Here is a 12920-nt window from a genome sequence, read left to right on the forward strand (position 1 = left end):
CAATTATTAATATAGTTTTATTAAAATGTTTTAGGAAGAGCAGGAAAGGATTAGAGATACATAGATCGCAGTAGTAAAATTGGTAAAACGTTTATTAACTATTTAAAAACGATGAAACAAGGTGAACATGAGATTGACAATTCAATAAGTAATATTATTAAATAGACTATAGAGGTGTATAATAGGTGTCTGCGATAATTATTCTCTTTATATACGGTCTTTTACATCGAGACAGACATCACTCGACAATTCGACGAAGCCAGGCCTTCTGTCCTTCAGGCACAAGCCGAAACTTGTCGCTCCGTATCTCGTTTTATCTCGTATTGTGATGCGCACTTAATAATAATAATCTAGGACTCGCGGTAGGAAAAAATAGCCCGAAAGCGTATCTGCGCGATATTATCGTTCCTCGCGAGCAAATATTACTACGAAATAAGGGAGAAAAAAAGAAAGGCTCTATTCCGGGCAATCATCGCGTGTCATGGCCTTGCGACCCGCACGTGCTATGCCATCATCGTTATCGTTATCATTATCGTCATCGTCGTCATTATCTCTGTGATCGCGACTCGTATATCCGTGTATCACGACAATGCAGCTATATTACAATTAAATTGTCGTAATGACACCTCTCCTATTATAACAATTCGATTTCCTACTCACGTTCCATTGGGAAAACCCTATTATTATATCTTTTTCGCGCGATTAATGCTACGGAAACGGAAGAAGCAAGCGGACAAAGCATTGACGTAATGCACGCAATCGCGAGCTCAGAGCTCGATGAACGAATGAAGGCCAAGCGAGAGATTTTATTAATGAGAACCGCTTTCTGAACGCGAATTCATAGATGAAAAATCTCCGCTTATTGTTGAAAAAATCAATCCTCGGTATCAGTCCGAGAACTCCACCATCTGAATTTTCTTCTCTTTCTTTTAAACCGCCGCGGCTTCATCCGTTTACGCCTTTTATAATTCCACCGCGACATCGTATAAGTACATCATTGATTTTTTATCCTCTTTCTGTCTTTTTGCCAATTGCATCAGTTCTGATGAAAATTCGTGCAAGTTTAATCTCCCACGTTCGATCAGCGACTGATCCGGTGCCAAGAACTATATCTTAAGATACAAAGGAGCGGCATAAATCTACGCTCGCGCCAAAAATTTTTACGAGAACGCAACTATGGGCGCGAAAATTCATCACTTCGTTACGATATTGAATGATATCGTGTAGCTGAGCTGCATATGAAGAAAAAGTCGCCATGCTTCTTCTTCTCTCTCTTTCCTTCTTCCCTTTTCTCCGCCTGTTACGTCTCTCCGTCTCGATATTACATGCGCGAGTAAAATATGTATTTACAATAATACACATACCTACTATCATATAGTAATAATTTAGTAATGATATTTAAATTACAATAGTGTTTTTTGCTCTTCTCTCTCTTTTTTTCTCATTTTTCGCATCGCTCATTTCGCAAATATAATGTTGCACATAACCCAGTTACTGGCTTAGTTATCTAGCTGTACAAAACATTATATATCGCTATGTGTATCTAGCAGCTAAAGATTTGTCCTGTGAGGTTTCTTTTCTCTTTTTTTTTTTCTGCATTTTTTCTGTGTTCTGTTATAATCGTGAGGTTCGCGTTAACACAACGTCGCTGGGGCTATAATTTTCTCTTCTAGCCGCGTCTCTCCTGCTTTGTTAAACTCGTTGAGCGAACTCGACGAGTTCTCGGCGCGTTAAAAACTGCGCTTAAGTACATTAAAAAATACCGTGCTCGAAAGTACGAATAATACTAATACGCGCTCATTTCGCAATCGATAATCATTTCGGTCGAGTTCTCCAATTCGAAAAGACTCGTCCGAGTTGCCTGCTAATTCAATCTCGGCGTATCTTGTAAGTTTCTCGAGCAATTGTACAATGCCTCTAGTTCGCGAGGTTAATTAATAAAAATAAAGACAATCACACACAAATAATTGACGGTCATATGATAAAAATTACGAATTTCTCTCCGTTACTTTCTTTTTCTTATTGAAAACGTCGGTCGCGATAAAATTCAACGTGAAGAGCACGCGTACGAGTGCCCAGTCCCTTCGTTTTTCTACTAGATTTCGAACTAAGGAAAGAATAAATCATACGCGTCCCGACTGACTTTAGAATTATCAATTTCACGGGAAAGTAATTGGGATCGTATCATGTGTATCTCGCTACTTAAGTATTCTCTTGGCTTAAATGTCTTGCGGCGGTTTACGTCGCGTTGCACGCTTTAAGTAGGGACTTTGTGCTATATGAATAATTGATGGGATATTGAAGGGAGAGAGGGAGGCATAGAGAAAGGGCGGCGTTAGAGCGTTACTTAATCGTATTTATCGTGAATAATTAAGCTTGACGCCTCGGTGGCAGGGTCCAAGCGTTGGGCCCATGCTGAGCGTGGGGGGCAGGACGTCACAGTTGCTGGTCCCTGCATGGAACCCAGATGTTCGGTCCTGATTGCTCGGAAATGACATCCTTCACTTTTCCGTAGATCTCTTCGGGAGTGTCCCCCTGGACGACGGCTGCGAATAGAATATAGCGATTCATTTGCACGTTGAGAATACTTAAATCATTAGATCAAATATAACATTTTCTTCATTAAATTTTAATTAATTTTGGATAAATTATTATTTCGATTATAATTACTACTCGTTTAACATATTATATATAAAAGAATTTTTCTTATAATCAAAAATTAATGCAATAATATTAAAATACAATCGGATTTAATTTTTAAGATCAAATTTAATAGAAAACGTTAAAAATAACGTACCAGTAAAGTATTCACCAAATTCTTGTTCCATCTTTAGAGCGCGTTCGTACGTTTTCTTTGCTTGCTCCTCGGTCATTCTCTTGTTCATCTCCCTGCAAAATTATAAACGTAAAAATTTTAATGAAATAAAAAATAATGAAATTTAGTATTAAAAATCGATCGATAATTATTAAACTCACATAACGGATTCGACCGATTTCGGTTTAATAAAGATGGCAATAGGATAGAGTTGAGCTACTTGTAACCTCTTGATAGCATTTCCACTTACATCAAGAATACAATGCTTGCCCTGAAAGAAAAATTGCAAATTTTTCATAATTTCTTTTAGATTTATGTACACAATATTATGCATTTTTAACGCAAGTAATATTGCATGATGAAAAAAGTCAATTCTGTATTAATAACATTATACGTACTTTTTCAGCTACTTCTCGCACAGATGCAACGGACGTTCCGTAAAGATTGTCGTTATACTGTCCGGCCTCTATAAACAAATGATTCTGTATATCTCTCTCCATTTGTTCCCTCGAGGCCACAAAGTGATAATCTCGTCCGTCCACTTCATATTCTCTTCTACTCCTTGTTGTATCTGTAGACAAAAAGATCGATACAAGTCGGTCGGAATAATTTTATGTATCAGCGATAAACAAAAATCACATCCGTCATTTATATAATATCGGACAACTCACGTGGTACACAGCTGCCGAATTTATCAGGGAACTCGGAGATGAGATCGTCGTTGATGCGATCCTTGAGCGGTCCGAGAACGATCACGGGACGCGTGTACTGTATCGTGAGCTGCTGCACGGCTTCATATGAAAGCACGTTCTCTTCGCTGCCTGTAATGTTTTAATCAAATATCATACATACACGACTCTGCGACGTGCCCCCTCTGCCCCTCCGGGGAAAATGGGAGACTCCTCATTGTCAGGGATTGTTATTAACAAATTTCACATTCCTTCGAACCTTCGACGGGGCACACACGATAGGAAAAAAAAAAAAAAAAAGAAACACTCTTATCCCGAAGACAAACAAGATCCCAGCGCGGTCCTTCAATCGATCCCGAAAAACAAGCTCTCCACGATCCCTTGTGATGTCATTGATTAATCGACGCTTCCACAGAACAAACGGACGCGGGACAATATCACGCACAGAGCGGAGCACATTCGAAAGTTGGGGATCCATTTGAAACAATCTCTGACAGATATCAATTCTCCTAATGTCAATTCTCGGACTGTTTCAAGCAGACCCGGCTCTTGCTCCATCGGCGTTTCGAACAAATATATACACAAGTACACATTTCTTTTTTCATTGGACGAGTCACGAGCATGCTTTCAGCGTCCGAGAAATAAAATTGAAAAGCGGAGAGCAAGCTATATCTCCTAATGACTAGAAAATTTAAGCGATCCAGGGATATCGGGTATAAAAGTGGCGTTAGTACAATATATGTATAGCGACTATATACACTAGTACCTACTTTATAGAAAGGGAGAAGAGGACTCTATATTTGTAATCGATATACCGCGCATCCCGCACGTTATTCGATATTATTGCGAGCACAAAGTGGCATCGTCGCTACTTCCTCTTGGGTTTCAATTGCGATAATCGAATACGTGTCCGAAACTTTCGCCCGGACGTGAGGAAGAGACACTGCTGCCTGTTTCTAACTACGCGATTTCTTCGTCTATTCGCGCACTCTCTAATTGCATCTGCTGCTGTTAATGTCCACGGGCTCTACGATCGAAAGACGAAGAGTGGCGAAAAAAAAAAATGAGAAAACAGATCGTGGAAGCACGTTGCGCGCAAGACTTCTGGACGCGCAAAGCACGGAGCACGTTTCGTCGGTAATTTAGCGCGAAGAAAAGCTTCGGGAAATTAACGGCTGCCGAAGAAGAGATAGACATTTCTCGATTGGTATCTTAAATGAAGAGAATTGTATCGGCGATTGCACTTCGATTGCGATTTTTTTCTATCATCCAGAAAAACGAAGAATTCGAATGTTGTAGAAATATGTAGCAACGGCATAAAGTTTTAAATGTCATTAGTATTAAATTGATAATAATAATTGACGAAATAAATGATTGAACAAAATTAAAATATTTCTCCGTTCCATCACTCGAATCGTGAAATTATATTTATCATCCGTAAATGCATGCTGCGTTTAAAACGAATTCCGCAATCCTGATCTGCATTCGAATGCCAGTAGAAGCGTTAATGGGAATGGATGGAAAGATTTCTAGACCGATATCAAAGATCGTTAGCGCTGACACACCTGGGATTAGAAACAACATAATTATTCACCCGAATATCTTTCTCGGGATAATCACCCGTCGACAGGGTTATAACTGTCTCGCACAATTTGCGTTAATAAGAATCTGCGTTAATTTCCTATAAAAAAAAAAAAAAAAAAAAAAAAAAAAAATCATTGTACGTAAAAATTGTGTGTACGCGTCGCGCTCACACTGCGATTCACACATTTGCTCTCGGCTACGACTTACTAAGCTCGTCATTGGGCTCATCGCCCTCCTGTTCCAGATAAACTAACGTGAGTTCCTCCATATACGGCAGCTGAACGCGATACAAAATTTCTCTACTCCCTGTAGCGCAAGACAAACCTTGAATGAATAAAAAAAAGAGAGAAGGACAATTTACGTAATGAATGAGAGGCGAGTGATGGACGGCGAAGACGCGGCGGCAAGGAAGAGCATTCGGATAATTAAGTTTCTAAAGTGAGATCTAAGAAAGAGAGAGAGAGAGAGAGAGAGAGAGAGAGAGAGAAAGAGAGAGTTAAACACAAAGTTTCCCGGATGAGTAATGATTAACGCATTCGCGATAGATCGCCGTAAGTTCTCAGTAATCGACCGGTACTTTAAATCGATTTGAAATCATATTGACAGCTTTCAACAACACTTCACACATAATTTTCATTTCAAATTTACAAACTTTAGTAATTTTATTTATAGATGCTTTTTTTTTGTGTACGAAAAAAAATTCGCTTGTGTTTCATTAAAAAAAAATATCAACCATTTTTTGAAAGAATTATTTACCCGATTATATCTTATATCATGCTGTATATTATTAATTATTCTATTTCGTTGCAATTCTATGTAATAGGAATTTACCGTGAATTTATGTTGTATCGTGTACTTTTTTTACTTGAAAAATTTTACACAAATATATATTGTATATGTACATATGCTTTAATTGTACAAATTATATTATTACTAAATAATAAGGACTTCGAGTTATGGGAACCTTTTCATCTTGTATATATGCTACACCATCGAAACAATAGATATACAGCGCTATGCTGCCCATGGCGACGTAGATATACGTATACATATGTAAAGGCTGACATTTGATTACTGAATTATCTTTGGTGAACGAATGCAAAGCGTGATTGATTATGTTGCAAGTATGAAACGGTAAACCAATAAAGAATACATTGTGATATTCCGATCAGAACGTTTCACAATTATGTTCACAGGCATCTATATATCATCGTTTAACGAGATTTAGATCCGTGCGTTATGTTAAATTTTGCATTCTTTACTACTAAATATAAATATTAATATCCGAGCACATTTATTACATAGATATTACATTAGACAATGTGAATGCTAGAGAACGTAACAATTAACAATAATGTAATTCTTGTATCAGTATTAATTATATAACATCTATCCATGCACGTAATCGTGAAACAATATCGTGACCAAAATTCATTATCCCGCATGGCTGACCCAGGCAATACGATCTCTTCGGTGTGAGGAAAAGTAGGAGAGATGTGAATGTGCGGAGAGAAAGAGAGAGAGAGAGAGAGAGAGGGAGAGAGAATAAATATGATAGTGAGATAGACAGAGTAGGAGCGAAGAGAGAAGAAAGAGAGACATGATTACCTTCAGTGTTAGTGTCGTCCTGGGTGTAGCACAGCATGAATGCTAGAACATAACAAGTTGAATATATTTCAGTATACGTTGCGTACTATAAATAAGCGGCCGTTAATTATCGCTACAATTAATTAAAAGCGCTAGACTCTCTTGAGATCTTCCTACTGCGCGCGTGTACGTGCGCAATTTTGGACGCACGCACGAGATGGATTCGATGGACCATGAAGCTGCAAGTGCACGTTGACATGATACGAATCTGAAGCGTAGTCGGAGAATTGTATCCCTTTCACACTTTTAATATTTCATCATTGCAATCGAATATCTCGCGCGGGATGCAACATTTCGTGCGATCATTATGACACTAAACGTTCTCGATGGAATACGTTCGTGTTCTTCGTCCGTAAATTAAGCATCACATTAGAAGCATAACGTAACGCACAGTACGTATACCAAGTATATGCCACAGTGTGTTGTTCCCTCGCGAATAGTCATTAGAATCTCATGCTTGAAAAAAAAAAGAAAAGGAAAAAAAAACGGAGAGAAAAAAAGATATCATCGGTGTGTATGCACTCGAGACTGTAATACTCTTCCTTTCGCCGTTATCTAAGTGTTATAAGAAGCGTATACCTTTCAGTATTCGTCGATATATCGAGTCGCGTGTTTTCATGGAGTAAGAATTTTTTTCATAACAGTAAGAATGCGTCATACATGCATCTATAGCATTTAAACATTTCATCTTCGATTTTTCGATCGAAGTGTTCGTATGATCCGATGAAGATGACGATGACGTGCTTCGTGACACGATCCTTCGGGATGAACGGGCTGCGTTTCTATCGCATCTACTCGCTATCCTTTCTCGTGGGAAAAAGAAAGAAAAAGAAAAGAGAGGAATCCGAACTACATTAAATCTTGAGAGGAACATCGTTCTACCGTGCTGGACCGCTACTATACAGGCTAGAACCTCCAATAGTGTAAAGCCAAAAGTTAGAAGCGAAGTCGAGAGCGTAAATAAAGAGCGTGTCGGGCGGAGTGTTAGTATAAACCAGAGATTTTGCGAAGAAGAAAAGTTCAAAGTGCAGCGTGCATGCGCAAGCAAGATTGGGGTGGATGCTGCTGCTCTTGTGCGATAGCCGAATCATTGCAAGCGAGACTGTTCGCAACGTAATATTTGCGAAGTTCGATGCCAATCGATACATGAATTCGATCAACGCAAAACGAATTATGCGCTTCGTCAAAGATAAATACAATTTAAATATATATATGCAATTTTATTTATATTCTACTAACATATTAAAATATGAATTCTGACACTATTTTCCAATTTCAACTTTTGCAATCAATATTATAAATCAACAATTTATCTCACTAGAAAAGAGAAATTAGAAAAGAATGTTTCTTAGCTCGACACGTTGCTAGAATTTCGCTCGAATCGCGTATGAATTTTAAAGCTCGCGCGATGCGTCATTAAACATCGCGTATAAAAAAATGTGATAAAAGCGTATAATTTTACAAAGCTTATTACTTGTTTGACTAATTAAGATACTTACGGGTAGGATCGTTCTCATTCTCGGGTGTGGTGGGCGTTCCTACACAAGCAGGCAAAACAAAACACATGTCACGTTTTCACATGATAAAAAACACAAAAGCTCATTCGGGATTTGGGCGTGTCTGATCGGGCCTCATGGCGTCGCGCAAGTCGGGGGAATCCCATACCGATAATCTTACTTAAATAATTATTTATGATCCTCGCATAAAAAATAATATCACACACAAGCATTAATTTCTGTTAGAGTTCTCTCTTTCTATACTATACTGTTATATGCGTTTATAAGCTTTTAAAGATTGCGCGCAAAAACAGCAATTATAAAGGACGTATTGCATTAAATATTATAGTTCAAAAGCTGCGTGAAATAAATAAAAAAATAAAATGATCATCTCGGATGACTCTATCGCATAGGACGTAGCGATGAATCATTAATAAAAATTCCACCCGTCGATTACGAAGACGGGGGCCGAAGGAAATGAGAAACGATCTCACAACTCGGTGGTTATAAATCGTATGGTATATACGATATAAATATAGGCGGATACATATGGCGAGAAAAAACACGTAAAACACAGTAAATATGGGCCAGAGAACATGCACAGAACGTGCAGGAGAAATGGGAGAGAGAGAAAAATAATTTAGATACTCACGTTCCTGATCGGAGCCATCCTCGGACTTGTCGTCCTTGCTCTTCATAAACGGAAACTTTCTGCTGAATGAAAAGTTCTTTTTCTTCCGGTCTAACGTTGATTGCTGAAATCAACGAGTTCACTGCGTCCGAAATCGAGTAATTCGCAAATCGTGATTCGATCGAAAAAAAAATAAAACATATTTTGTAATTTCACGCATCGATTATATATCTATTCGTGAACGATTTTGTAAAATATTTATGTCTTTCTGAGAGGAAATCAAGTTTTTTTTTAGAGAGATAACATCACGACTTGTCATACGAATATTTAAAGCGATTATCTTTATCTTTGATAGAGACTAAATTTGCAAGCAAAAACCGTGGTTATCGATTGCTATGAATATTCAGCTGTCTTTTCTCATTAATGTTAATGAGTTCGAGGAAAACATTGGCGGGCGAACATGCTTTTTCGATTATTTCATTGCGCCATGGAACCGTAATTTGCTGCAAAAATGCTTTATCAAACTTTTCAATTGTATAATTTTAACGATATCAAATATATATTTATCAGGTTGATCGATGATATTTAACATTTTATTTTATAATATTTCTAGTAAAGTCAATTTGAATATTAAAAAATATTACAAAACGAGATCTTTGATTAAGAATTAATATACAATCAAAAGAATCAAATTTAGGCAAAATTTGAAAAAATAAACTATATGATGATAATATGTTTGATCCCAAGTTGTTGCTTAAATTTTCGATAAGATATCATATTTATAATCTTCTCTGAACATATAATCTTTTATTGTATTTCGTGATCTATAATTATTTTCGAAGAAAAAAGGCTCTAAAAATTTTCTGTCCGACTCACCTTATCAAGGATGACCGGCATGTGACCCTGGAATTTGACAGAGCGATCTCTGGCACGCTGCTTGCGTTCCCATCGCCTGCGCGAGGGTATTATGCCCAGACCTTCTTCGTCCCCCTGAGGAGTGACCCTTCTTGCCTGCCACCATTCATCGTCGCTGGCGTTCGTCACGTGTAAAATTTCACCATAACGGAATGCCAAGCCGCGGCTCGGTAGACCATCGTCCTTATTGGGGTCGTAATCGAACAACGCTCTTCGGAGTGAAAACCGTAATATTTATTTTCGTATTTTAAATAATACGCGAAATTGAATAGCTCGCAAATATTAATTGATCGTTAAAAGGATTTCGTCATTAACAACTTTGATTGAGCAACGAAGATAATAATGGCGCGAAATTACCTCACGTATAGTGATTTTTTCTGAGAGGTTCTCATGAGGGTGCCTGTCATCACATTCTGTTGCGAGATTTGTTGTTTAAGATCCTGGATCTTCGCTTCAAATCTATTATAATCCTCCGGTTTATATTGCACCACGATTGTCACTGTCTGACCAGTGCCCTAAATATCATCACGTCAACGAAAACAGAATATAATATTATTTCTGACATATCATTCGACTTTTAAAATTTGTGAAGAAACGATTGATTTGCAAATTAAGATACTTGAATTATCGCATCTACATTTAAATTTTTATTCCATATTCAATACTTGGAGAGAACTATAATTCGAGACTGATTTCACAATATGTATGTCATGATGAACATTTTTTACCGGATTTTTTACTATTTTTATTTTAAACTTTTATTAATAAGACCAATTGACTTTAAGAATTATATGTGTTGTATAACGTGAATAAAATAAGACCTTACCTTAAGGGCGGCGGCGGCCTCCTCATGGGTGGCTGTTCGGAGATTGATACCATTAACGCTCAGTATCTGATCACCTCTGCGTAATTCACCACTGAGATCGGCCGGACCACCGGCTAAAATAAACGAGATGAAGATGCCTTCGCCGTCTTCACCGCCGACGATGTTAAAACCAAGGCCCGAAGATCCCTTATTCAATACAACAGTGCGTACTTCCCTGTAATGTACGAAAAAAGTCCACAATTTTAATACTGATAATACTTTTAAGAGCCTTAAGTTGTTGCTGACAATTATTGACACACACACCATTTATATATATATATATATATATATATATATATATATATATTGAATGATTGCATAAGTTCGTGCCCGATTTTCATAGATGGCATTAAGTTACTGCATGGCGGAGTTCTATTGTTTTCGTGTGGTTATTGTTGCTTACACCGAATAGATGACGTTGTCTTATGTCAATTCAGCGTCAAACATTGTTCAGATAAGTCCATTTGTGCATAAGAGAAATCATTAAAAATGGAGAACGAAAGGTGCATTTGCGGCATATAATGCTATATGAATTTCGGAAAGGCGTGAGTGTTGGGATTGCACAAAAAAATATTCAAAGCGTTTATTTGGACCGCGCTCCTGCTCTCCGAACAGTCAAAAAGTGGTTTGGCAGATTTCGAAATGGTGATTTCAACATGGAGGATCAACCCCGCTATGGACGGCCTTCTGGCATTGATGATGACATTGTGCATGCCTTAGTGGAAAGAAACCCAAGGATTACAACTGAGGATATTGCTGAGAGGCTGAACATCGATAATTCAACCGCTTTTCGTCATTTAAAAAAGCTTGGATACATTTCCAAGCTTGATACGTGGGTGCCGCGTCTCCTGACTGAAAGGAATAAGCTGCAAGAAAACTGCAGGAGTTGCAATGGGAAATTCTGCAACACCCGCCATATTCTCCAGATATCGCGCCTTCAGATTTTTATCTGTTCCGGTCTTTGCAGAATAGTTTAAATGGCAAGAATCTCAATTCCGAGGAAGCTATCAAAAACCACCTTACAAACTTTTTTCAAGAAAAACCAAGTTCTTTCTTGAAAAATGGATTCGACAAGCTTATAGATCGTTGGAAAACCATTGTAGAAAAGAATGGAGACTATATAATTGATTAATAAAAGTGTTATCTCTAAAATATAATCTATTGAAGTTTATATTTAAATCGGGCACGAATTTATGCAATCACCCAATATATAATATTTCTCATAAAAAACATCTTTATGTTAATTAAAACTGAATATCAAGAACTTTGAAGAAAAATATACACACACATAAAAGTATATTTATTAATATTTGTAAATTATAGACAAGTGTGTGTGAAAATATTTTTCATAAAATTTATGCTGAGAAATATTTTGCATCAATGCATTTTAATCTCGCGAGCAACTATTCTGACGCAATCGCGTCAATCAAACTGCAGAAATTCTCCGCGTTCTTGGCCGCGATTATCATGTTAATTAGAAAGATTCGTTAAGAAATTCGATTATCACCGAGCACTTGTCTTCGTCCACGTCTAAAGTGTACTCTGATATAACGAGATGTATAATGCGAGGACTCGCGTGAATAATGACAGTCCTCGAGCGGCGCCGCGTCGGTATCTTGAGTGTGTATTGGTAGTGTCATATCGCTCGCATAAATGCATCCTGATCTACTAAGTAAGGATTCTGCGGATGAAATATTGAAATTTCACATTTCGCGAGATTAAAACGACGCCGGAGATTGACGAGACGACGATGTGTAATTTGTATATCCAGCATCGCAATATACTAAAGCGCGAATATTATATCACGCAAAATCAATCACGGTAACAACCTTAATTATTCTCGTGAAATATTGATATTTTAACGAATTGCAAAGTTTTATCCCGCGATGCAGCACAAACAAGATTATCGGCGATTTTCTCATAATACATGTAATATATGAAAACGTTGTATTTAAAAATTAATTATTCAAAAATAATATTTAACTTTTCGAGAGGAAAAAAATAATTGGAAAGAACATTCTTTTTAAAAAGTCGTTAAAAAAATGTAAATATTCGCTTTTTGATACATTAAGTAACAGTAAGTGTTGGCGATCTCGTATAATAGTGATCGCGCGTGAATTCATACAACATGAAGCAAAAACGTGTTACCGATCAATGAAATGCCTTACGTAAGCGCTTACGCGCATCGAACGCCTGAGTTAGGATGCACTAGCTAAATATGCACTTACACACGCATCTATATATATATAACGTATAAAAAAATGTCGAAAGAAATCAA

At 37.4% G+C, this 12920-nt stretch overlaps 1 protein-coding gene across 26 annotated transcripts in view; it reads right to left on the reverse strand.

Annotated features, from left to right (window-relative positions):
• Positions 1-71: 71 nt before the first annotated feature.
• The window catches only part of Dlg1 (discs large 1), a 502336-nt gene continuing 489487 nt past the window's right edge, over positions 72-12920 (reverse strand). For 21 of the 26 annotated variants that reach the window (XM_070304049.1, XM_070304045.1, XM_070304048.1 and 18 more), the window contains 12 exons: positions 10604-10817; positions 10135-10292; positions 9739-9988; positions 8884-8986; positions 8235-8273; positions 6697-6738; positions 5296-5412; positions 3487-3636; positions 3214-3386; positions 2977-3086; positions 2798-2889; positions 72-2546 (listed from right to left, as the gene is read on the reverse strand). In XM_070304049.1, the coding sequence (XP_070160150.1) occupies positions 2437-2546; positions 2798-2889; positions 2977-3086; positions 3214-3386; positions 3487-3636; positions 5296-5412; positions 6697-6738; positions 8235-8273; positions 8884-8986; positions 9739-9988; positions 10135-10292; positions 10604-10817 (1558 nt within the window). In that variant the 3' untranslated portion in view covers positions 72-2436. The remainder of the gene's footprint in view (positions 2547-2797; positions 2890-2976; positions 3087-3213; positions 3387-3486; positions 3637-5295; positions 5413-6696; positions 6739-8234; positions 8274-8883; positions 8987-9738; positions 9989-10134; positions 10293-10603; positions 10818-12920) is intronic. The other 5 variants (XM_070304039.1, XM_070304041.1, XM_070304042.1 and 2 more) reach the window with 5 other exon arrangements.

The sequence above is a fragment of the Polyergus mexicanus genome, unplaced genomic scaffold (genome assembly GCF_030449975.1).
Source record: "Polyergus mexicanus isolate NDT 795.1 unplaced genomic scaffold, iyPolMexi1.0 SCAF_11, whole genome shotgun sequence".
Taxonomy (NCBI): domain Eukaryota; kingdom Metazoa; phylum Arthropoda; class Insecta; order Hymenoptera; family Formicidae; genus Polyergus; species Polyergus mexicanus.